The sequence below is a fragment of the Botrytis fragariae genome (assembly GCF_013461495.1).
Source record: "Botrytis fragariae strain BVB16 chromosome Unknown tig00000075, whole genome shotgun sequence".
NCBI classification, from domain to species: Eukaryota; Fungi; Ascomycota; class Leotiomycetes; order Helotiales; family Sclerotiniaceae; genus Botrytis; species Botrytis fragariae.
In genome coordinates this window covers 1,431,776-1,456,272 of record NW_023500995.1, presented here as the reverse complement: position 1 = coordinate 1,456,272, position 24,497 = coordinate 1,431,776, and the positions used below count along the sequence as shown (strand labels likewise).

Below are 24,497 nucleotides of genomic sequence, written 5' to 3'. Positions count from 1 at the left end.
AGAATGTTACGGTACGAGGGTACTTGATGTCTGTCATCGAGAAAGCCGCATATGGAAGAAAGGATGAAAGCTCCGACTCTGGAAATAATGTTGCAACGTACATACACCGTACATACACCGTACATACATACATACATACATGCTCGTACATATATATCACTGATCATTCCTCCCCCCCACCCCAGCAAATCCACTTTGCAGGGTCAGAAAACCACCAATCCTCTTCTCAAAATGTCCCAAAGCCCTCAGGGATCGCAGAATCTCCCACACTGACTTTGTATTCTTTTACTTTTATACCATTCCCTCCCTCCACTTACAATTAATCCTTGATCATAATTCATCCATTCACGTCTGCATTCACAATCACAAATTCATCATCTTGCATTGCTTCCTGCTCGTTGTTGAATTGAATCAGTCTGGGGTTACTCCGATTTAAGGCGCACATTTTATATCGCGTACTTAGGTATATGTACTGCGATTTTTGGCGGGAATCTCCAATCAATTTTCTTCGATAACCTTTCTTTCCTTCCGTGTCCCGTCGCGAACAAGATCAAAGCTTCTTCTTCACACCGGATACTCCTTCCTTCAACGCCCAACGCGCAACATCTACATCAAGAAGGCGTTGATCGTGTTAAGTGTTTTTCATGTACGTTCCCTCTTTTTGTACTCCCCTTGTTGTATCAATTTGAATCAAAAGATCAACAAAAATGTGTGCTAATCGCGTAACCACGAAACAGAATTACAGTTTCTCCGAAATCTTCTTAACGAAACCTTTAGATTTATTCAATCTAATATTCCATCCGACAATCTTCTATCCGCATCCTTTCTAGCGTGTTATCACTGAGCCAGTTACTATCGCAATGCCTGCCTCGCGACACTTACCCGCAAAGGTCAATCCTTTGATGACCTCGGAAATTCCAGCTTGTAAGGCGATGCGCCAGTCGCGTACGTGGTTGAGAACCAGAGCTAACAATTTCCGCAGATGAAACTTTGGTCGCCAGAAGAAGACTGGGCCAGACAGATCTTGCTGTGAAGACCGGTCAACTCAACAAATCGAACTCTACCCAGCCCAAGAATTTGGGAACTTTCGATTATGCACACTTACGTGCTCCGCTGCCCAAAGGCATCCACAGCGGCATTTTCAAGCCTTCGCCCGCCTCGTATTTCTTGATGCGCCGTAGCAACGATGGCTTCATCAGCGCGACCGGGATGTTCAAGGCTACCTTCCCCTACTCGGAGACTGCAGAAGAAGAGATGGAACGCCGATATATTAAGAGCTTGCCAACAACCTCTGTAGATGAGACCGCAGGGAATGTTTGGATCCCACCCCATCATGCGCTTGAGCTTGCAGAGGAATACCAGATCTTGCCTTGGATCAAAGCTCTGCTTGACAATGCGCCAATTGAAGTAAACCCAACCAAAGACCAAACACCCAAATCAATTGCGCCCCCTCCAAAGTTTGACTTTAAAGATCTCGCTCCAATTCCCGCACCAAAGCTACAACTAGATGAGGCCCCTCAAATCTCTCCTCCTGAGGCACTAGCTGCACCAACTACCAAAAGTGGCCGCCCTCGTCGATCCGCATCACCCAGCAAGTATGCAACTTCATCTCCACGCAAGATCGCAAGGGCACGCAAACCAAGTGCTAGACTAGCAAGTTTGGAACCTGTTGCAGCTGCTACTAATAATGTACTCGAACAAGTCCTGGAAAACGGAGTAGTTGAGGCCGAAGGGAAAGGAGATTCTACAGACTCCACAGCTTCCCAATCAATTCAGGAGCAAGTCGAGGAGCAGGTTAAGGAAGTTCAGGAATTCAAGGAAATTAAGGAAGTTAAGACGCAAATTGAGGAACCAATCACGGAGGAATCAAGCGAAGAAATCTCGGAGCCAAAGGTCAGAGTCAAGGTTGATACTGATGTCGAAGTTAATGGCGACATCGAGACCACTCACACTCATGTTCAGGTTGAGATGCCAGCTGGTACACCAGATCTCCCTCTCCCAGAGGATACGGAGGCTATGATCGCCAAGGCGAAAGAAATGGTAGAGGCTGCTGTCAAGCAAGACGCCGGAATACCAACTCGCTCGAAGAGAAAGGCGGAAGAGTATGAGGAAGATGATGAAGAGGAAGAAGCTTTGGATGTGGGCCCAGCTAAGAAGGTTAAGGTAGCAGCCGACTTGAAGAAGGAGAGAGTTAAGACCCGGGCTTTGATTGGTCTGAGTGCAACTTTGGCAATTGGGTAAGCCCCCTTCCCACTTCATTAATTTTATACTTGGTGCGACGCAGTACTAACATAAATCGCAGTGCAATGATTCCATATGTATTTGGCGCATTTTAAAGTGATCACGCTGGACATGGGTTGTATATTGTTATGTTTTCTATTTCATCTCCTGTTTATTAGTCGAGGGGCGTTCATGGCAGGGACACTGGATTTTCGGATGACCTTGAAGACCTGTGGAAACTTTTGCTGGATCACTACCAAGTAAAAAGAATATTTTTCAAAGTAGATATTACAGCACTAGAAGCCACGACGACTTTCTGGGAGTAAACGCGGTGACGTTTCTTCCTCATACCATCATTGTGTTCTGATAGGCAAAATCAAATTAATTTGACCATGGGTTTCAATCAGTTCTTGAGATTCACATAATGCTGGGTAGGTGGATGTTGGTTCGTTCCTTTTCAATTGGTGAAAAGGAAAGAAAGGTCCTAATTGGGAAGTATCACCATCGTGCCTTCCCTAGGTGCTAGGTGGGTGCATTTCTTTTTCGCGACCTTTGAATTCTTATTTCTCGAATCTTGAACGCCCTTCCTAATTAATCCATTCTTCTATCTCTTTCTTCACTATATCCAAGATGTAAAAATGTGATCATAATTATACTCACCATCATTTCTACCTACAGTGAGGATTGAGCATCAAAAGGGTCTTTCATATGGCCACAGTCTTGCCATGGCACAACCAGAAACACCTGCAAGCGCATCGCGACATTCCATCATTTCACCTCTTGCAGGTGGTATGACCACCGCTCAATTGGAACAAGTGTTACAGAGAACTCCTCAAATGACTAGATTCAATCCTTTGAGAAGACATCTTCGGGCACCTAAAACTCCCAATTCTCGCATTTCCAAAAGTGAAATCATCGCTAGTGATGACGAAGCAGCGACCACATCACCGTCAGCCCCGATCGTGCAACCACCGAAATCTCTAAACGGTGAAGCTATAAGAGTTAAAGGTAAAGAAGTGTCTGTAGCTATCGGAGGGGATGATGTTGATCAAGGGACTTCAAAATTCATTGACACTCTGCATCCTTCCTCTCATGAAAATGTTTCGCGTTCGAAGCAACTAGGTGAGACATTGCCCAAGAGGTTTTTGAGAACAATCGCGAAGCGCAAAAAGTCCCGGAGGGAGCAACGTATCGCATCCAAGCCGGGTACTATACTCTCTGCCGAAGAACCATCGAGCAAATCGTCTCATGGAAAGAAAGGCGAAGAGAAAGCAATCTTAACCTCCAGTGGGTCTGGCCGCCCGGCTGAATTGAATAGACTTTTCAAGAATCCTGACCCTCTTAGCGATGAATCATCCGATGGCAGTCAAGAATCTACCAGTCTTGAAGAACTCATTCGAACAACTTCACGCACATTCAATTCACAGCCTTCTAGTGATCATGGAACCAGGGACATCAGTTTTTCATTTGGTGCTCCGCGGCTGGTTCGACGAACAATTATGGGCTCACACAAAAAGGTCAATAACAGTAATAATCTCGATGACCTTGAACTCGAGATTCTTGGATTGCCTGATGCTACTCATTCATCTGATTGTACGCCTGGCCCAAGCGACTCACAGGATGACTTCATTGACCACCATACATCTCAAAAATGTGATCGTCCAAGGCCAATGAAAAGGCAGAAGAAAAGGGTGAACAAGAGACCTCGAAGACTTCCAGTGGATGAGTTGCACCTGGTATCTGAAAGTGTGGCGGGATTCAGTCAGGAGAATGATGAAAATGGTATGATCAAAGTTTCACTAAGTTTGTGGTACAATATTGATCAAAGTATAGTGGAACCTTCAGCTGAAATTTTAGATGACCCAATCTCTCAAGACTCGTCGGATGCCCTAAAAATTGTACAGAGTGTTGGGCGGACAAAGGGTGAGAAAAAACTGTTTCAGACATACCATGGCGCCTTTGGAAATATTGATAGCAAAGCCTTTCGGTTCCCAAATCGTTACAACACGTCTCCTCGGGCAGAATCAAGCAACCGCCATGAGGTGAGCTCGTCTCATTCTGATGGTTTCGTGGGAGCTGAAGCAAATCCTACTGGCAGATGTATGCTGCTACCTAGGCAAAAGCGTGCTTGTATTAGTATATGGGGACTGACTACCCGAATAGCGCAATTAGAGTTGGTTCGCGAAAAGGTCCACGGGCTAGTCGATGAGCTAAATAGCCAAGCTGAAAGAAGAGTTCCAGCGAAAAATACCAAGAGGCGTTTAAAGAAGAAAGCTACACTCAATGCGTCGGTAATGATGAAACTCGAGTCTCAAGCAGATAAAACGGGCGAAAGTCAACAAGATGACCAGGATAGCCAAAGTCATGAAAACCGTGATGCCCATCAGGATGATCAATCAATGCGTGGATATCTTTCTGGCGATGAAATGATTTCGGTTGCGGAAGTTAATTCCCTTTCCCCGCCCACTAGGAAAGGGTCTCGAAGAGTCATCTTTGACGAAAGAATCGAGATTGATCGGCGTGTCAGAATACCTTCTTTGGACTCTGAGAATCCTGAAGATTCTTTCGAGGTGAAGAGAAGAAAAACTTCTTCTGATTCTGCGGTTTGGCACAATATGGAGACGGTCCGCTTGAACAGGTGCCACGACGAAGACAGCGAGCAAGATGTGTTATCTATCAATGAATTGAAACGAAGCATCATCAGTATTTCAAGTGACAACGACGAGATGGAAGAAAGCGATGGATCTGGCGGCGACAGTGGCGAAGAGACGGGCGACGAAGACGAAGCCGAAGACGAAAATGAACATGAGAACGAGGGAGAGAGTGGAGAATGCTTCAATGTGCTAGGAGTCCGTGAAAAACAATCAGATGAATTAATTGACGGGAATATCCTCTCCACTGAAGACGAATCAAGCGAGCAAAGTCAACAGTGCAACGGAAAGGATGACGACAGAGATGAATTTTATGCTTCTGAAGAAGAAACGATTCTGAACAAGCCAGTGGGTGGAGAAGAAGAAATTACCGAGATGTTTGTCTCGAAAGGCTTGGTCAGGAACAAGAAAATCTGTCCGATTGACGAGTCGCTAGTGCAAGAATCACAAACGACAAGAACTGAAGGTAAAGACAATAGCCAGTTATCACAGCTATCAATTGCCATGAGCTGGCACAATAGCACACAAGTATTGAAAATACCAGAAGCCGATGACTGGAGACCTCGAAGGCCAAAGTCAAGCGACGTTATGAACGAGACACAAGAGGACATTTTTGATAGTTCAAGTCCGATATCAACGATCGCCAAAAGGAGATCAACTGGTTTGCAGGTACGTAGATGGACAGCATTCCGGGGTAGACCGCTGGCCCTTACGGTCGGTAAACCTCCTACGCCACCTAGCCCTAAAATTCCAGAGACTCAGATTGTGGCACCTAAGATACCAGAAACACGACTGATTGCAGTTCGCGACATATCTCCTGAGCTTGGTGAATCGCAAGTATCCAATACACCTAACGAGTTCAATGAATCTATACCGGACGCATTGCTCCTTACCAGCAACAAGAGCCCGCTTCATTCTTCTCAACTTTCATTCATCCCAGATGAGATTCCGGAGGAAACCTTTTTTTGCCGAGCTTCTCAAGTACTGGGAGAACATAAGACACCTGTGTCTAGAAGCAAGTCAACTCCAGGTCGCTTCTATCCCGCTCAATTCAAGAGCATTGCGACTCCCATTTATGCCCAACCGAACACCGAGACTACGGAGAGCGAGACATCTGCCCCAAGCATGTCGCCCAAGTTCTCACAACAGTCGTACCGACCCACGCCTAAGTCAGAAAAAAGCTTAAGTCGTCTTACGCGACAGGCCAGTTCTGCTTTGGGGACTTTGCCAGGCTCCGCTAGAAAGAGAACAAAAACTTTACCATTCAAACCGCCATTCAAAAAGCCAATCTTGAAGATTTAGCAACGCCTGATTCACTAAGCCAAGACGAGATTTACAAAGGGACGAAGAGATATTCCTTGAGATTTAGCACATAATTACTTGCTTTTTAGGTGAGAGCATCGTGGTGTTAAGAGCATAAACATGAAACATTCGAGATTTGCATGGAGATTGAGCTATTGGCAGTAACAGAGAGGAGCAATTCGCAACAATATTCGAGAGGCTGATATTCACATTATTTTATTCATAATATGTACATTCAGGCTTGATATATCCATCATTGTAGCTTTTAAATATCTAAGTATCCTTGACATCACAGGTCCGCTTCTCACGCGGTGTGTTTGATTGATTAACTATCTCTCAATAATGTTGTGCTTCTAGATACAGGCCGAGATACTAGACAAGATGTGAAATGTGAGAATCTCTGCAATATCATAATTGATTCTCAGCTTGTACATCACTTAACATCTACTAGTTTTCAACTCACCTCATCATTTATGTTGCTAGAAGAGTCAGTCTTTCCTTACGTGAGCGGCAGTGGTAGAATCTTCAAGTTAGCGAGAGAGTGCGTTAAGATGTACAAAGCAGATTAGTAGACAAGGCGATAATTTCACCGTCCATTTCTCACAGTTGCAGTTCTCCACCTATCAAATTCCTAAGAGGAAACTTCTCATTCATTTTCTGTACCAGAACGCCTTGCTAAATGAACAATTTGGCTAGTACAATATCTTTCCAGGAGTAGACGACATTAGATCTAAATTATTTCGCACCTTTCCCCTTCGCTTCGTTCTCGCCTAGCTCCCTTATATACACCTTTGTCAATCCTTCTCCACTGTAGTCTTCCTGTCCGTTCTCGAACCCTGGGCATACGCCCACAGCTAAATACTTTCCATCGCTTGAAAATGAGAGAGCGGCTACGCTCGTTGGGTATTTCTGATATTGTCTAATTCTTCTTTTCGCAACGGCATCCCACAGTGCAACGACTCCATCTCCGCCTCCAGATGCGAATGTACCGTGCGTGGGGTGGAATGCGAGGGCGTTAACTGGATATACGATATCTGTTCCATCGCCTGCAGCATCAGGTTGGCGATGGCATTTGAAAGCGTATTTGCGGGCTTGGGATTCGGTGGATGGATCGAACCATTCGACGGCGACACGGCCTTCGATAGAGGAAGAGGCATAGCCGTCATCGTTGGGCATGCAGGCTACGGCGCGGGTCATGAATTTGAGAGAGGATTCGCGTTGTTGCCAGGGTTCTTGGGAGGGATTGGCAGAGAGGGGGAGGGAATAGATGTAGAGAAGTCGGGAGGACATGGCGACTACGAGTTTTGTGGCTGTGAGGGAGAGAGAATGCGGTTTGGAAGGGAGAGGAATTGTCATTGGGGATTGCGAGGGGTCGGAAAGGTTGTGAATGTGAAGTGTTTGGTCCCACGAAGCGGATATGAGGAGAGCTAGGAGGTCATATTAGTATTCTGTAACAATTGACATATACGAGGGCGGAGAAATTTACAATGCTCTTTACTATACACCACCGACTTAACTGGCGCCTCATGGGTACTCAACACTGTGTGTTCTCCGCTCTCCAAATCAATCCTATTTCACATTAGCATTCCAAGCCTAACTCAATTGTCCCGTTGATTGAACGCACCTCTTCACCTGCCAATCCATACCAGCCGAAAACGCCTCACTCTCATCCTTCCCAAAACAAACATCCAGTACCGGCGCCCGATGTTCGTAAGTTCTCATCAGCTGGCCTCCTTCAGAAACATTTTCTGTGTTGTATAGATAGACCTTCTTATCCCAGGACGAAACAAGTAATCTGGTAGGTGTATAAGGCGAGTATTGTAGAGAAGAGACTGCGTCAGTAGGTGGCTCAGAGAGTTCATATTGTACTGCTAAAGAGCTATGTTAGTATCCTTGCTTGAGCTTGGGGTGATGCAGAGCTTGCGTACCTGGCGCCATGTTTGTGTAATAAGACGAATATGATATTGAGAGCAGAGTTGATTCTTTGCGCGCAAGAATATAGAGTCTGTAATAAGGAACTTTTCAAAAGAGTGATTCGTCAACGATAATTCAGTTCGAATGTAACCAGGTTCCAGTGAAATATTTAGATTGATCTCGAAGCCGCGTTTCTGCAGAAGGCTTAGTGCAGGTATTCTGCCACACTCACCGCTGGGATGTTTGTCAGCCTTGCATTAAGCCTTTCAACTTTTGCCAAATGTGCCCCTCTATACTCAACAACCGTTCCTTCAAGCTTTCCAGATCGCAATAAAAATAATACTCCTCTCAAAGTCTCAAAGCTGAGAGTGCGGACAGACGTGCAACAAAACTCTTGAAAGGTTCTAAGGGTGAGCTAATATTGGTAGTGAGCAACAACTGCGACCTTCGCATCTCACCACTTTCTCCGGCATTTATAAACACACTTGACCGCGAATATCTGATATTTCGTGCGTTCGGAACCAAATCTGAAGGAGACATTGTTGCTATCTAACAGCACAAGAGAAACAAGCAGATTCCTTCTCGTATCTACCACTCACCAATCACTTCAACTTAAACTTCGACCATATACACAACATGCCTTTCGCACAGCTCGTACTCGGCTCTCCTGGCGCTGGGAAATCCACATATTGTAATGGCATGCAGCAGTTCATGTCTGCCATAGGAAGAAAATGTTCCATCGTGAACCTCGACCCCGCCAATGATCACACAAGCTATCCCTGCGCCATCGACGTGCGCAATTTCATAAAATTAGAGGACATTATGGAGGAAGATTCATTAGGTCCCAATGGTGGCGTACTATATGCACTTGAGGAACTAGAAAATAATATGGAGTGGTTGGAGGAAGGATTGGCAGAACTGGGCGAGGATTATGTACTTTTTGACTGTCCAGGTCAGGTCGAACTTTATACACATCATTCGTCTTTGCGAAACATATTTTTTAAGTTACAGAAATTAGGATATAGAGTACGTTATTCAATTCTTTATTGGGAGTCTACTTTCAAAAATGAAGAAGCTGACATTTGTGCAGCTTGTAGTTCTCCATCTTTCCGATTCCTATTGCTTGACTTTGCCTTCATTATACATCTCCAATCTGATCCTCTCGCTGCGAGCAATGCTTCAAATGGATTTACCACATCTGAATGTTTTGACGAAAATGGACAAATTGGCCTCGTATCCACCACTACCTTTCAACTTAGATTTCTATACCGAAGTCCAAGATCTTTCACACTTACTTCCCAGCCTTCAGGAAGAATCATCGTTAATGAAGGGTTCAAAGTTTGAGGGTCTGAATAAAGCGATCATTCAACTTGTCGAAGATTTCGGGTTGGTGGGATTCGAAACCCTAGCCGTGGAAGATAAGAGAAGTATGATGCATCTACTTCAAGTCATAGATCGTGCCGGAGGGTATGCTTTCGGTGGTGCGGAGGGTGCGAACGATACTGTATGGCAAGTAGCTATGAGAGAGGGTACCACAACGATGGATATAAAGGATGTTCAGGAGCGCTGGATTGATCGTAAGGAGGAGTATGATGAAGCATATCGGGAGATGGAGATGAAGCAATTCGAGGAGCAATCCAAGATGCAGGAAGAGGAAGAGAACTCGAGAGCTGCAGAAGACGATGATGACCTCGAGGAGATGGCTCGGGCGCCATTCGATTCAGGCGTAAAAGTTGTTAGAACAAATCAATGATACCCTCAACCATTTCCATCACTTAATTCTTCATCGTCTTCACTATCCACTGCATCCACCATCATGAGATCTTTCGCAGAGTCTGCCGTAGCTCCCTTTGTGCCAAACATCTTCTCCAAGGTAGATTCACTTTGTTCGCCCAGGTCTCTGCGGGCTTTTAATATCATCCCCCTCGCCCTTCTGATAGCTTCTTCCTCTGCCTTTCTAATCGTTCCACTAACCCTCACAACTCTGAAAACGCAATTTTTACCGTTCTTAATAGGTAAGCTATTCATTAGCGACAAAGCTGCCCAAACAATTCGATAATGCGCTCGCGAGACCCGTAGAATAAATGTCGACGTCGCAGATGACAAATATTTTACTACATTGCAATCGCATCAGTATCCACCCCGTTAGATCAAAACTTGTTTCAGAAGAAAAAGAACAAACCTGCAATACTATCTGCAATTGCACCGCTTCCATAATCTCCAAACAGATTCGCAACTTCCAGTTGGATACCTCTCAGTAGTGCGCGCGAAGTCAGTGCATCGACGGTTGGCTGATTGAACACCACTACATCTGGTAGTTTTTCTTTGCCGCCGGTATTTTTCTCCAGTTCCGGGTAGAGAATATTGACCAGAAGGTATCGATTCTTAATCCGTACCATGGTTGTTGAGACTTGATTTTATCAATTTCTTTGGTCTGGAACAACGCGCTGAACAAAAAAAAAGTCCGGGATACGCGATTTCTTGTGACGTCGGCCTAGGGATCGGTAAGTGGGGAAGTTCACTATCTGCCGAGGGGTAGCGATGACTAGAACCTCAAATCATTCGATGGCAGATTTCAAAATGGATAAACAGACTCTGAAGGCAGCAATTCTTATTGTGTCGACTACTGCAGCTAAAGATGCGTCAACCGACTCCTCCGGTCCTGTTTTAAAAGGCGTTTTCGAGGAAGCAGACAGCCAATGGGAAGTTGTGGAAACGAAGATCGTGAGTGATAATGTGACAGATATTCAGAGAAGTGTGATGTCCTGGACGGACCAAGGAAGTACTATCAATGTTGTGATTACTACTGGTGGGACCGGCTTTGCAGTCTCAGATAATACTCCTGAGGTAATACAGTCTCCAAGGTATTATGCGCATGCTAAAATCTACTATCATAGGCAATTACACCCCTTCTACACAAGCAAGCTCCAGGACTTGTCCATGGAATGCTTGCTGCTTCATTGGCAGTCACCCCTTGTAGGCTTGGAAGAATCACGAGTACCAACAGTTAGCTGACTGATAATAGTTGCTCTCATGTCAAGGCCGGTAGCGGGTGTTCGGAACAAGACAATCATCGTCACATTACCTGGATCTCCCAAAGGAGCAAAGGAGAACCTTCAATCAATATTGAAGCTTTTACCGCATGCTTGCCTTCAGGCTGCAGGAGCAGATTCCCGGACGCTTCATTTGGGAGGTGTGAAGAAGCTCGAGAAGGAAGCTGGTATTGGTTCTGAGGGTGCTTCCCTGTCGGTACATTCACATAAACATGATCACTCCCATAATCACTCACATGGTCACGGTCATAGCCATGGGCATGCAATGCCTGTTAGACATACTGCGCCAGATGAAAATCCTCGTTCAAATGATCCCGCTCTCGGTCCAACGCGACGGAGTCGTTCATCGCCATACCCCATGTTATCTGTCGAAGAAGCTTTGAAGCTAATAGAAAAACATACACCTGCTCCACATGTCGTGAAAGCTGATGTAAATGGAGACATAGTAGGATCTGTTCTAGCGGAGGATGTTACGGCAACTGAAGCTGTGCCGGCATATCGCGCCAGTATTGTAGACGGATATGCGGTCATTGCTACAGAAGGTAAATCGAACAAAGGCGTGTTTCCTGTGGCATCGATATCTCATGCCACCGCCGGTGAGCATCCTCTTCTGCTAGAAGGTCAGATCGCACGCATTACAACTGGTGCACCACTTCCGCCTGGGGCTACTTCTGTAATAATGGTAGAAGATACTGTGCTGAAGACGATGACCGAGGATGGTGGGGAGGAGAAAGAAGTCGAGATATTAGCCGATGGAGTAAAGCCTGGTGAAAATGTTAGAGAAGTCGGTAGTGACATTGAAGCTGGGTCTATTATCATGCGCAAAGGGGAAGAAATATCTGCCAATGGTGGCGAACTCGGTCTACTCACGTCTGTCGGCAGAGCAGAAGTCACTGTTTACAAAAAACCAATCGTCGGTGTGCTCTCCACAGGAGACGAAATTGTCGAACATAATAGACCTGGCTCTCTTAGAATGGGAGAAGTTCGTGATTGTAATAGGCCAACAATCATGGCTGCCGTGCAAGGTCTAGGATTTGAAGTCATAGATCTCGGTATCGCTCGAGATAAGCCTGGAGATTTAGAACAAACACTTCGGGATGGACTTCGAAAAGTTGATGTTGTTATCACCACTGGTGGTGTATCGATGGGCGAGCTCGATCTTCTTAAACCTACCATTGAGAGATCATTAGGGGGAACAATTCATTTCGGTCGTGTATCAATGAAACCTGGGAAACCTACAACTTTTGCAACGGTACCAGTGAAGAACAACGATGGGGAAAGAGTTTCAAAGGTCATATTTTCTCTACCTGGTAATCCGGTCTCAGCTATAGTTACCCTACATCTATTTGTTCTACCTTCTCTACATCACGCTTCTGGAATATCTCCTGTGGGATTGCCTAAGGTTCCAGTAACTCTATCACACGATATTCGTTTGGATCCCCAAAGAGTTGAGTACCATAGAGCGATTGTCTCAATAGGGAGAGACGGCATTTTATATGCAAGTAGCACTGGCATGCAACGCAGCTCAAGGGTTGGAAGCTTAAAGAGTGCAAATGCATTATTATGCTTGCCAATCGGATCGAAGGATTTGCCGAGAAAGACAAAGGTAGAAGCGTTGCTGATGAGTATGGTCAGGAGTCAATATGAAGGTTGATTGAATTTTACAAGAGGGCGAGAAGATTCAATTGAGATGGATGTTGGTGGTTGGTGGTTGAATGGATGGATTTTAATGTCATGATGAGTAAAATTACCTAAATGGGAATCAAAAGTGAATTAAATGTAATTCTCATTCTTTAATTGGAAGGAGCTCTTCCTTTCTCTCATTCTCGGTATCAAAAGTTCTAGAACATCCTTAATATGGTCTTTTTCTCTCCTTCCCAAACATTTACATTCAAGCCTTCTTTTGTTTTTTGACTGTCCACAATCATAACAATATTACTTTCATTTAAATACAGATACTTCATAATGTGTCAATACGAATACTATCAATGGCAAAAATGTGGCCATAAATCTATCGAAATCACAGAATACTGCAATACAGTTTTCTGGAGAGCTGGTATGACAGCTCGCCTTAATCCATGCCCCGAACAAAATTTCAGAGCATTTTTTGTGAGGGTTGGCATCTTGGATGGCTTGGATTTTGGTACTTGTAAATGGATCGGACAATCTGGATACTGCAAAATGTGTGAAGAAGAATACCATGTATGTTTAGTTGTGTTGTGTTGTGTTGTTCTATATTCTTGGTCAAGATTATATACACCGGAGAACTGGTAGCTTTTATAAAGATCTGCTTGAAGTCTATGAAGCACCACGAATGCTACCACATTACTAATTATTTGCAGATGCCAAAAGCCGTTCCATTCCGCACCTATGAAGACTGTGAATTTCTCGAAGGAATTGGCGACCTCACCGGCCCAATCTTCGCAGTCAAGTTAGCTGAACCGATCACATACCCTCCTCCACCTCACTCAATCCAGTTCTCCTCTACTCCAAATGAATGCGTGTCCAAAGACTTTCTTGACATGGAGATAGCCAAAACATCGACTCCCCCACGTGAGTACAATTTATCATTATAAACCCCACTCCGTTTGAGTTTTTCCAGCTTCTGATCAAACCCCTACGGCTCAATATCCAGATATGCCTTGCTTTCCAATGTTTCCATTGAAAAGTACTAACCACACAAGGTTGTAGATGAAGCAACACCACCCACTGGAGAAAACTTGTTAGAGCGTAGACTCAAAGCTTCATTACACCATCCCTACATCTTCACGCCGTACATCAACAATGCCGTTGCAGACTTGATCTCCGTTAAAGACCAGGACCTCGCAATTTTGATCTCGATTCAAGAGAAAGACATTCCCGAGGGAGCTTCAGAGAAAGGTTCCATAAAAGATTTACGAGAACTATACTTTCCAGCAAAGATGCAAATGTATGAACTGAATCAAGGTGTAGATGGTGTTACTCAACAATGGAGTAGCCGAGGTTATTATGAAGGACTAATGGTAGAGGGTGTACCCAGCCAGTACTTCTGGAATCACTGTGGAATGACACCTCAAGATGAGCAGTATGTCGTGGATAGGTTGAAGGACGGCATACCATTGCGACACATTTGGCGGTAAGTACGACGTTTCTCTGATTTTGACTGTGCTTATGCATTTAAAACATCCACTCCCTTTAACTGAGTGCTGCATATCAATATATAAAGGCTGATTCGTACTCTTATAGTGAGAAGTTCAAGGAGAGAGGCATGGATATTGCAATGTTCTATCAATACGGGCGAAAGATGGAGCAGCACTTTGAAGCTCGTGGAGTACGGGTAAACTCCAAGATGGGAGAAATTCAACGCGAACTTGGTACAAGATCCCAAGCAGCCGATGGCATGCAGCCATTTGGTACGTATCGACAGGGTGTGAACAGTGATTTACAACCTGGCTATGGGGTATCTCATGCTCAAATCAATCCTTTTGGACGAAGCTTAGAGGATCTCAATCAACAACATCGGCAGCAGCAGATGCAAGAACATACGCAACAAAATGTGATGCAGCAGGTGATACAGCAGCAGTTAGTCCAGCAACAAATTGCCAAGCAGCAGATTCTCCGACAATACCAGGTGCAGCAGCAACAGATGTGGCAACAGCAGATGATGCAACAAATGCAACAACTACAGGAACAATCACAAAAGGCCATGGATATTGAAAGGGGCCCGATTGTGGCTGCGGAGGAAATCGAGTCGTATGAGCTATAATGGAGCAGGGGAGGCACAAAGCTTGTGACTTCGAAGATGATGATAAAGCAATAAAGCATGGCGTGTCGCTAATTGAATAATACCCGTTGGGGCGTGTAAGCTGCAGTGGAATAGTCATGAAATGTTGCACTTTGGCACTTAATTATGTTCAAGAGCACGAGCGTTCCATTTACTACAATGGCATTTTAATAATACAATCTAGCGATACCACCATTTGACAATAGTAATATTAATGCAACCTTGCCTAAAAACCCAAAAGTGCTTGAAATCGATTTCTCCCTGAACGCCATTTGTCGGCTTCCACTTGGATGATATACACGGTACAAAACAGTCATTTATCTAACGTCTCTTTCCACACCAGAACTGCAACTCTCCTTCACGCCCACAGCTTATCCTCTACTCGAAGTCCGGTGCCTTTGATGAAACCAACAAGCCGATAATGAGACCAAAAAGTCCTAGTACGGAACTGAAAATCTCGATAACCAAAATCTTAACAAACCTGTCACGGATTAGCATCTTCAAGCAGGTTATATCGACATGCTACACTTACAAGCTTGGGTCAGCAGCATCTGCTAGGGCAGCACCACTACCATTGATGCCGACTGAAACACCGCATATCAAGTTGCACATTCCAACTGTTATGCCAGACCAAAATAGGGCGTATCCGGTGTAGTAGTTGCTGGCAGAATAAAGGTTTTCGCTCTCCATGAGACCGAGCTTGGATGAAAAGACGATGGACATGATGACACCGTAAATGGCGACAACTTCGCAGAAAATAATGGAGATAAGATTCTTGGTTCGAATGCGAGGAGCTTTAACACCACCACCGAGAATCGAAGAACCGGTAATCAGAATTCCCCTACATACTTTGTGAGCTGATGATCGAGAAAGAGGGGCGAAGTTGTTGCGTACCATGCTGCCCCAACAACTGACAATCCTATACACATGCCAATACCCATGTCTGCCCACGCGTATGGCGATATCTCCTCGAGGAATTGTCCGAACTATTACTCTTATTAGATTCACTGTTTTGTAGATCGCGCTTCGAAATTCGTACATTGAAAGCTTCTCCATCGCCAGTAAAGAGCATATCTAGCAGCACCTGTTAGCTTTAAATCATCGAACCAAACAGGACATCCAAAACTTACAAGCCCCAACCACCGCCAACGCGGTGGTAGCACCACCAATTCCATATGTAAGGCTCATCTTGTCCAGATAATCTGCGTCAACAAAGTGAAAGGAATTGAGTATTTATTTGATGTCGACAAGCTATGGTTTGGGTGGTCTGGTCTGTACCTCATCGAGCTCCAACCGAAAGAGTAACCTAAATCGCCAACCGTAGCTAGCGCCAAACGCTGCGCAACACAGCCGCTTACTTCAGCCTTCCCTCCATATATAAACAACAACCATCAACAACATCAACTTTTCCCCTTCGACCGCAAATCTCAAAATACAATCATACAAGATGGCGGCTCCACAGTCTTTCTACGAGCTCTACCGCCGTAGCAGGTACTGTGCCTTATTTTGCTACACAAGTTCACAAATATATCTACATTTACTGACAAAGCATTAAGTATCGGCATGGCGCTCACAGATACCCTTGACGATTTGATCAGCGAGAGACGTATCGAGCCTCAGCTCGCAATGAAAATATTGGCAAACTTTGATAGAAGTATTACGGAGGTTTTGGCAGACAAAGTCAAGGCGAGATTGACTTTCAAGGTATATGCGCCCAGGGTCTTTACAAGGAACAACACTTTTCGACATGAGTGGCGACAATGAAACAGAATTTTAGCTGACTGGATACTGAAGGGACATCTGGATACGTATCGTTTCTGCGACGAGGTTTGGACTTTCTTGATTAAGGATGTTACTTTCAAGATGGAGAACTCCAGTCAGTCAGTCACGGCGGACAAAGTCAAGATCGTGAGCTGCAACAGCAAGAAGCCCGGTGATCCTCAGTAGATATTAGGGAGGACTCTTTACGGGCATTCGACATATTAGGGACATAGTGGTGGATAGATTGGGAGATACAGAATGATTTTCGGATGATCAAGAATGGCATTTACAGATTGGGCTCTTCAATGACTTTAGAGAAAGGATATCTCGGGCGTTTATTGGTTTCCGTGGCGTTTCATGGCGCTTTGCCGGAGAATGAGGAAAGCATGCCTAGCTTGTTCGTATATAGCGGCATGGTATCAAAATCATAGACATCGCAATGCGATGCGTCACTAATTTAGTAGCAGAACCATGATAATTCTGTTTACCAGTCTTTCTCGAAAGAGCCACACTATGCTCCAGTAAAAGTGATCATGATTTATAAATCAGAGAGACAAAGCAATTCCAACAGAGCTTTTCAGTGTCCGAATGCTGTGAACAATTGAAGATACTCCAAGGAAAGAAAATAAATAATCCCTCCATCACTGAGGGTTCCTTTGTCAATGCTACCATTTATGAATCGGTATATTTACATTGGGTAAAGTCGACTATACTAGATAGGTACTAAGTTGGCACCCAGTACATGATCATGAAGGAATCTTTCATCGATTTTCTATTTCTCTTCCCTCTTTACTGTCACCTAATGCCCAGTTTATCCATTCAATTATAGGGACTAGTTCATACATTGAATGTTTTGAAGAGGTTTACTCTTTCCACTTGGAGCATCTTCCAGCTTACCCATCATGATTTGACCATCCAAATGTTTCTTGAGGTTGCTGATCAATCTCTCTCAGTATTGAAGCGATTTCAATGAAAATACTTGCGCCAACACTCTCTACACGAAGACAGACTACTCAGCTCATGACGATCCATGGGGCTCAGCTATATGTGTTTTCTTTCCAATTATCTCAAGTTCCAAACTCGAGACCATCATTCAGGTATTCTCACCAAAAGTCCAGACCAAGATGCTTGGCTAAATAAAGTTGCCATTGAAACGCCAACTGAGCATGAGGATCAAATCTGATTTGACCCGGTACCAATACGAAAGCCCGATATATTTGACTAAAAAGAAACAATTGATATTATTTGTCAATGGCTGAAGTTTCAATACAAATGATGGGGTACCCCATACTATAGCTCCCATATATATACTTTGCGCTACCTAACGGTATTCGTCATTTACCTAGTCTAGTGACTTTATGGGCAACTCAACCGACACACCTCTCAATATGTTCGAAAAGAACTTTCAACTGAACAATAACCTCATTGTATCCAGATCTCCCTTCTCCCTTCCTCCTCGAGTTTCAAACATTGAAACCATGCCGTCTCCGGGACCAACGATCAAGAGGCTCTTTGTAGCTGCAAAAAAAGTAGTGATACAGAAAACAAGACCTAGATCCTTCTCTTCGGCTACCAGGTCTTACTTGGGCTTTTCGCCACCTCTAATCATCCTTCGCAATAATGCTGTTCCATCCCCTATACTCACCACCGATTCTTTGATAGCTTGCGAGGAGGGTTCTGTGACTGAGGTGCCAAGTGATATGTATAGGGGTGTAATTCCTGAGTTTGAACATCGACCTTTGACTGAGAACCAGTTTCATATACTGGATTGGTTGGATGAGTCTGAAATTACATTCTTTGAAGAGAAAAAGATATGGAATGATGTGTCCGAGCATGGAGTGTTCAATGATGACCTGTATTTCACTGCAACCGAGAGTGAAGCGTCTCAGGATGAATCACAGAACGAGGGTGAAGAATTCGAGGAAAACTACGGTATACCAGAAGGGGATTACAGCGAATATTACTGGGAGGCGATGGTGGAAACGGGCGATGAGGGAAGAGATATTCAGCAGGACCTCGACGATGTTGTAGTTCGGCTCACGGTCATTGGCCTAATGACAGAAGGCCGTAAGGAGAACAGTTCGGCTGTTTCTGCCCTGGGATTGTTTGATGAAGATAGATTTGAGACTGTCCCATCTGTGTTACCGGGTGAATTCGACGAAGGAGAGATGGAAGACATGTCGCGGGATTTCAATATGCGCCTGGAAGAGGCACAGACACAGATACAGGAACAGGAGTCTCGAAGAACTTCGTTAAGTTTGAGAAAGACGATAAGTAACAAGTGGACTGAAGTTAGAGTTAGCCTGCGCTGGAAAATGTCATTTTCGTCTTTACAGACAAAAGATACTTGAGAGCCATCGACATTGCGCGCAAAAGACTAAATCTCTGGTAGCTGAACATTGCGTACATTGATATGCGAGCTTTCAAGATGTTGACACAGCTACTATGAATATTGTCGATAAGAACAAGACTTCACCAGCATATTCAATCTGGCAGCTCTCACGTCATTCTTTCTCCTCCTATAAAAGGCCAGTGAAATGGAGAGCTAAGGCAGAGAGACTGCACCCAGGAAATCATACGCCAACCCAACCGACTTACAGTTTCTAATAGAACGAGCGTTCGATTCCAATTACCCAAACACTGCCTGTTAGGACCGCGCCTCTACGTAACCCGGTAATTCCCCAGTAGCAGATCATACAGAAGCGAGGGCAATAATGTTGTACCACTAAACCCGAACGTTTCGACAACTGAGCTTGTAGTTTCCGAAGCTTGCTTGGGAGGAACAAGGCTTGAAAGTGGCGATCGAGTAAGACCATGGGGGTTTCGATATGTGACTGCTCTACTCTTCTTGGGAGGAAAGTACCCGTAGCTACACAGGCGACGAAAGGATTACTTGCATTTGATATCGGCAGTTCAAATGGGGGTATTTGTAGGAACCCGTGAAAGAGTCGCCGAAGAGAGATGTGTGAGGTATCCTACTCGATAATTTGAAGGGAAAGATGCTAAATGGTATAGACTTCATTTAGTTATCTTATATTTGTGAAGATTTGGAAGATGTACGAAGTTTGAACATTAAAGATATGCAGTATTATGATGTTAAGATTTTAATGAGTAATGATATCAATATAATTAACTGTGTATCTTTCACTTCAAATTTCACTCCCAATACCATCATCTGGCTCGCAGCTAGTATACTATCAACAATACTACTCGATCTAGAGTAGACTATCGCACTCCCTACTCCACAATCTTTTCCACCAATTTCTAATCATGTCTTATTAAAATCAATGTTATTCAATGCGCAAAATTCTTCTTTGCCAAGCCGGTTAGATTGTGTTGTCCGTGAATGAATCCTCATGAACTTTTGAAATATGTCAAGCTTAAGTCTGTTTCCGAGTATACAGTATATTCTTGATCTGCATTTTGTACCTTTCCATATCCTCGGAAGACTCAAAGCTTCATCTTGAGAGTGCAATTCTAGTCATAGAGATGCTATGATAATTCTAGCATTAAAGTGTATGAGTTGATTCATTGATTCCTAGTAGGGAAGCTTCGAGTCATCCAAAAGGATGTTTTGATTCATACCCCTTTTCCACATTATGATTCTAAAGACCATAGTCTTAGTGCGAGAATTGTACTCTTAAGCTTCGAGATTTCCTGAGGAGAGGGGAAAAAAGTTGAAGTACCAGGAACTTACTTCCTTGGACTATTAATAGGATTATTTGCATATTCTCGACATTCTGAAAAGATATTTTCAACTGTACGCTCATTCACAAGAAAAAAGCAACCATGTCTCAAGATCCTAAGTTCAACAAGAATTATCTCTACTCGTAGGTAGCAGATCAGCCGTCTCCCAGTTCAAAGCCGTCCATGAACAACGCATTCCCTGCCTTTTCTGCCACCGTTAATGCTCCAGATCCTCGCTACAGCCAGAACTTTCCCCATCCCTCAATAAACCGTCAATCCTCTAGCGCATATGTGGCATATTCTACCTCTGCTTCTACCTCTACTAGTAATGCTTTAGCTCCACAGTACAACCAACCCCCCCCCCCCCCCCCCCCCCCCGCACTTCTTTAAACTTGCAAACGCTCCAGCGCATACTCGCCAAGCTCCACATCCTCTACATATGCCTCTGTTTCTGCTTCTGCTGGCGACGCCGCAGCCGACTATGTCCTCCCAGCAGTGACTTATTCTAACACTGTTTAGAAAACACGCCACCATAAATACGGTTTCTCATCGAGACTGTCCCAGGCCTCATGCTCTTCAGACACATGTTCTCAACCATCCTTACCCCCCTCTCCTACACCCTTTGACATGCGACCTACTCAGAAATGGCTCTCTCAATTGCGGTATGACATCCCAGTCAAGTTGACAGCTCAAGGAACAAAGGGTAACTCAGACAGTTTCCGTGACCGAGAAGTATCAGGCAGAATTAACCGCTCGGCTTCGAGATCGAGCTCCCCGACACCAACATCAGTGGGTAGCTCTTCTAGTAGTAGAGGACGGCCACGAGTAGGTGGGTTGTACGAGATTGATTACATCAGACCGAAGAGGAGGCCCTGCGTCTCTAAGGAAACTCGCAAAAAGGAGATAACAGAAAGACAGGCAATCGCGCGACAGTCGGCGGGAAGACAGACAGCTGAAAGCCCAACAGCCGACGAGGAGGAAAGAAAAAGAAAGAAGCCGGAGGATTGGAAAGAATGGCAGACTGATGAGAAACATTAAGGCTGGTTTTGATTAATGGTATCCTCGGCGGATTTCTTGAATCGAGGAGGGTTTTCTTATGTCTTCGGGCCTTTGCGTTATCATATTTTTATTTTCACTCTTGAAATAGATAACAAATTACTTGTTAGATGAATGATAGTATAATGATTTTACCTTATGATCACAGAGACAGTATGATGACTTGAGTGATCGAATTAGTGAGACCTTGAGGCATTTGCATATCAATGTCTTGTGTCATACTCTTTTTCAGTATTATGACTCCAAAGATTGTAGATTTCGAATTCTCGAATCCTATGCCTTAGAGAGAACTATCACCTGCTTTGTCAGAAGCGAATGAAACCGTCGATATTAAAAATGAGAATGGAAATTCTTTGATATCATATGGATTGCTCACACACAAGAGCCAAACTCGGTAGCTGATACTTCGACCTCAACCTCAACACACGTGGAGGATCCAGGATCGCACCACTGACGCTTAAATCAGCTCTATGAATTCGTTCTATTGGTCGTAAATCCGATCGGAATGCATTAAATGAGATAATAATGGTATGTATTCAAAAGACTCGGAATATGGGGTTTCTTTTCAATGTCTATGACATAGACATCGTCACAAGAAGATGGATCGTCTCCTCGGCTTCCTACTGATCCCTTGGACCATCCAAAGAACCCGAAGAGCTTCTCGTGGCAGTCACTAGACCATCGACCCCAATACCTGAGACCTGCTCTATCATAGGCACTTTATCCGCACCCAACTCTCAGGTTCCTGGTTGTAATACCAATTCCCCGAACGCCCTTCATTGCAATTTCAGCAACTGGCTCACGGTGGTTTCTTATGTGGGAACTGAAGAAAGATATGACTCTCGAAGATGGGCTTGTGTATTCGAGAATAGGGCGTACCGTGTAATTTGAAAAGCTGAGAGGAAGCACCTTGGTTCTTGAGCAACTGGCGCTTTAGTGTTGAAACGGGGGGAAGATATGTGGAAACGGAGAAGATGGTAACAGCGGGTGAGAGAGGAAGATGATGATCAAGTTTCGAGCACCAAAGCATAATAAGTTTTACTGAATACAGTAGAAATGATGGCGATGAACCTGGAGTCCAGCTAATTGAAGCAAAAATGAATTTGCCCCAGAAGTCCTTAGATACATGCTTTTGAAAACATGGCGTTATGCAGTATCTGTGAAGAGGAAGGTGCAACGCCCTCGACTCACTAATCCAGAAAAAGAAATAATTCCGATGATATGCAGATGACCTACTTACTTACCATTAAAACTGTTTGACGACAATTATCAAATCACATAATTGCTAGTGAGATTCTTCAATGACATCTATGATTTCCCGAAGCCCCTTGCAATCAGCATCAGCGCAGTGTCCAGGCTCATTTCCGGGCACCGTAACTTACTACATCACCCCAAACCACACCTCAAACAAAGGGATAACCACCTCTACCTTACCCTAACAACGCCCAACACTATAGGCTCTTCACCATGCTCCGCCCTGCCAAACGCAAAACGCAATCCTCTACCCTCTTCACCTCTGCCTACGAATCCGACAATCACGAATCCCCAGGATCCGTAGAAGCCAACGCCGGTACAACAACAGCACTCACTACCGGTTCTACCATGTCCGCTCTCACACCCGAGGCTGATGGTGGAGTAGACGCACTGGGTGGAGTTGGGGTGGATGATCCACGTAAACCCCTCTTGGGCACAACAGGAGCAGGGGTTAGATATAAGCTTCAGACTAAGAATAGGATTCTGAATGACGACGGGTCTTATAATGCAACTACGATTTCTGAATCAACATCTTTTTCACATCGTGAAGGGAATGAGCCAGAATTGGAATTAGAAGAAGACGAGGACGAAGAAGAAGAGCAAGAAAACACAATGGAGAATATTAGTCGGAAATCGCAGTGGATTTTATTGGCGGTGGCTAGTGGTGCTTGTGCGGCTTTCAATGGAGTTTTTGCGAAATTGTAGGTTGTTTTTGGATTATTTTTTTGGCTTCAGATGCGTTGCGCGGACTTGGCGATTCAATGGAAGGAACAGTATAGAAGAAAAGCGATTATGGATGCGCCGATGTACCGGATTGGTTTCTTTTCAAAGCTACACGGAATGATCGGATATGTCATGTCATTACTAGAATTCAATGCGCTGACACTTTATTGAACCCAGAACGACAACACAATTAACGACTTCATTCGCAGAGCATGTTGCAGGATTTTTTGGATTGGGGGAGGGTGAAAAGGTTGTTGAATATGGTGTGCGAGGAGTGAGCTTCCCATTCTTATTCAATAAGCAATGTTGTTTCTGGATGTTACCTTTCATGAGAAACGGAACACCAACACAACCACAAGATTTCTTAGACTGTACACATTGCTAATCTACAACTGCAATAGATATTTTTCCTCCTCAACCTGGTCTTCAATGGTATAATGTGGACTCTCTTTACCAAAGCCCTCGCTCGTGGTACCTCAACCGTTCAAGTTTCTATCATAAATACATCGTCCAATTTCATGATAACGGCCGTTCTTGGCTTTATAATATTCTCGGAAAGTTTGCCACCATTATGGTTTCTAGGCGCGGCATTGTTAGTTGCAGGGAATGTGATTATTGGGAGAAGAGAAGAGGAAGAGAAGGGAAATGGTGGAAATGATATGGAAAATGGAGAAAGTAGACGGAGAAGCGGAAGCGAAGGAGAGGAAAGGGAAGGACTATTAGGGGAAGAGTTGGAACTGGGCGGGGGTATTGTGGAGGGTTCTGATGACGAACGTTCTAAAAGAGATGATGATGTTCTGGATTTGGGATTGGATGATGAGGGGAAGAGTGACGAGGAAGAGGATTTATTAATCCATTGATTGGAAATTCCATTATTTGTATAGATGTGTTTTTGGCATATATGGCTCGATACTATACGGGCGGTGGAATGTTGTTTGGCGTTAACCTTGGGCTGGACACGATTTAATATGATGTTATGGTATGGTTATTAGATTTACTCGCTGGTTCTCATTCTGAGTCCCAATCATACATTCTCTAGATCTAGTAGAGAACTAGGATATGGGCAATCACTTATATAAATGCGATGTATGAAAAAACAAGACCAAACGTCGG

The 24,497-nt window shown here is 44.3% G+C and overlaps 13 protein-coding genes across 13 annotated transcripts; 10 read left to right on the top strand and 3 right to left on the bottom strand.

Annotated features, from left to right (window-relative positions):
- Nucleotides 1–860: 860 nt before the first annotated feature.
- Nucleotides 861–2,336, top strand: Bfra_005944 (putative bouquet formation protein; the record flags this gene model as incomplete). The annotated part of the gene is made up of 3 exons (XM_037336319.1): nt 861–924; nt 983–2,237; nt 2,303–2,336. The coding sequence occupies 3 exons, from the start codon at nt 861–863 to the stop codon at nt 2,334–2,336; spliced, it is 1,353 nt and encodes a 450-aa protein (XP_037191529.1).
- Nucleotides 2,337–2,945: 609 nt separating this feature from the next.
- Bfra_005943 (uncharacterized protein) lies at nt 2,946–6,173 on the top strand (the record flags this gene model as incomplete). Its single annotated transcript, XM_037336318.1, has 1 exon — nt 2,946–6,173. One exon carries the CDS (start codon nt 2,946–2,948, stop codon nt 6,171–6,173), a length of 3,228 nt encoding a protein of 1,075 aa, XP_037191528.1.
- A 735-nt stretch (nt 6,174–6,908) lies between these two features.
- On the bottom strand, nt 6,909–8,111 carry Bfra_005942 (putative mitotic checkpoint protein bub3 protein; the record flags this gene model as incomplete). Its single annotated transcript, XM_037336317.1, has 4 exons — nt 6,909–7,600; nt 7,660–7,742; nt 7,798–8,044; nt 8,102–8,111. 4 exons carry the CDS (start codon nt 8,109–8,111, stop codon nt 6,909–6,911), a joined length of 1,032 nt encoding a protein of 343 aa, XP_037191527.1.
- A 256-nt stretch (nt 8,112–8,367) lies between these two features.
- Nucleotides 8,368–9,840, top strand: Bfra_005941 (putative atp binding protein; the record flags this gene model as incomplete). Its single annotated transcript, XM_037336316.1, has 3 exons — nt 8,368–8,392; nt 8,644–9,113; nt 9,178–9,840. The coding sequence occupies 3 exons, from the start codon at nt 8,368–8,370 to the stop codon at nt 9,838–9,840; spliced, it is 1,158 nt and encodes a 385-aa protein (XP_037191526.1).
- A 5-nt stretch (nt 9,841–9,845) lies between these two features.
- Bfra_005940 (putative rpp14 family protein) lies at nt 9,846–10,486 on the bottom strand (the record flags this gene model as incomplete). The annotated part of the gene is made up of 2 exons (XM_037336315.1): nt 9,846–10,201; nt 10,270–10,486. The coding sequence occupies 2 exons, from the start codon at nt 10,484–10,486 to the stop codon at nt 9,846–9,848; spliced, it is 573 nt and encodes a 190-aa protein (XP_037191525.1).
- Nucleotides 10,487–10,667: 181 nt separating this feature from the next.
- Bfra_005939 (putative molybdenum cofactor biosynthesis protein) lies at nt 10,668–14,885 on the top strand (the record flags this gene model as incomplete). Its single annotated transcript, XM_037336314.1, is given in 8 exon segments — nt 10,668–10,934; nt 10,985–11,063; nt 11,113–11,682; nt 11,698–12,789; nt 13,167–13,342; nt 13,483–13,693; nt 13,832–14,255; nt 14,366–14,885. 8 exon segments carry the CDS (start codon nt 10,668–10,670, stop codon nt 14,883–14,885), a joined length of 3,339 nt encoding a protein of 1,112 aa, XP_037191524.1.
- Nucleotides 14,886–15,281: 396 nt separating this feature from the next.
- On the bottom strand, nt 15,282–16,091 carry Bfra_005938 (putative v-atpase proteolipid subunit protein; the record flags this gene model as incomplete). Its single annotated transcript, XM_037336313.1, has 5 exons — nt 15,282–15,384; nt 15,436–15,744; nt 15,798–15,889; nt 15,943–15,977; nt 16,034–16,091. The coding sequence occupies 5 exons, from the start codon at nt 16,089–16,091 to the stop codon at nt 15,282–15,284; spliced, it is 597 nt and encodes a 198-aa protein (XP_037191523.1).
- Nucleotides 16,092–16,350: 259 nt separating this feature from the next.
- Nucleotides 16,351–17,043, top strand: Bfra_005937 (putative transcription initiation factor iia small chain protein; the record flags this gene model as incomplete). Its single annotated transcript, XM_037336312.1, has 3 exons — nt 16,351–16,394; nt 16,460–16,607; nt 16,698–17,043. The coding sequence occupies 3 exons, from the start codon at nt 16,351–16,353 to the stop codon at nt 16,848–16,850; spliced, it is 345 nt and encodes a 114-aa protein (XP_037191522.1). The 3' UTR covers nt 16,851–17,043.
- A 202-nt stretch (nt 17,044–17,245) lies between these two features.
- On the top strand, nt 17,246–17,804 carry Bfra_005936 (uncharacterized protein; the record flags this gene model as incomplete). Its single annotated transcript, XM_037336311.1, has 2 exons — nt 17,246–17,346; nt 17,669–17,804. Exons 1-2 carry the CDS (start codon nt 17,327–17,329, stop codon nt 17,802–17,804), a joined length of 156 nt encoding a protein of 51 aa, XP_037191521.1. The 5' UTR covers nt 17,246–17,326.
- A 248-nt stretch (nt 17,805–18,052) lies between these two features.
- On the top strand, nt 18,053–19,015 carry Bfra_005935 (uncharacterized protein; the record flags this gene model as incomplete). Its single annotated transcript, XM_037336310.1, has 1 exon — nt 18,053–19,015. One exon carries the CDS (start codon nt 18,053–18,055, stop codon nt 19,013–19,015), a length of 963 nt encoding a protein of 320 aa, XP_037191520.1.
- A 1,438-nt stretch (nt 19,016–20,453) lies between these two features.
- Bfra_005934 (uncharacterized protein) lies at nt 20,454–21,389 on the top strand (the record flags this gene model as incomplete). The annotated part of the gene is made up of 4 exons (XM_037336309.1): nt 20,454–20,494; nt 20,522–20,695; nt 20,759–20,846; nt 20,871–21,389. The coding sequence occupies 4 exons, from the start codon at nt 20,454–20,456 to the stop codon at nt 21,387–21,389; spliced, it is 822 nt and encodes a 273-aa protein (XP_037191519.1).
- Nucleotides 21,390–21,404: 15 nt separating this feature from the next.
- On the top strand, nt 21,405–22,298 carry Bfra_005933 (uncharacterized protein; the record flags this gene model as incomplete). Its single annotated transcript, XM_037336308.1, has 2 exons — nt 21,405–21,465; nt 22,054–22,298. The coding sequence occupies 2 exons, from the start codon at nt 21,405–21,407 to the stop codon at nt 22,296–22,298; spliced, it is 306 nt and encodes a 101-aa protein (XP_037191518.1).
- A 576-nt stretch (nt 22,299–22,874) lies between these two features.
- Bfra_005932 (putative transcription initiation factor iia small subunit protein) lies at nt 22,875–24,244 on the top strand (the record flags this gene model as incomplete). The annotated part of the gene is made up of 3 exons (XM_037336307.1): nt 22,875–23,362; nt 23,562–23,658; nt 23,786–24,244. 3 exons carry the CDS (start codon nt 22,875–22,877, stop codon nt 24,242–24,244), a joined length of 1,044 nt encoding a protein of 347 aa, XP_037191517.1.
- Between the last annotated feature and the right edge of the window lie 253 nt (nt 24,245–24,497).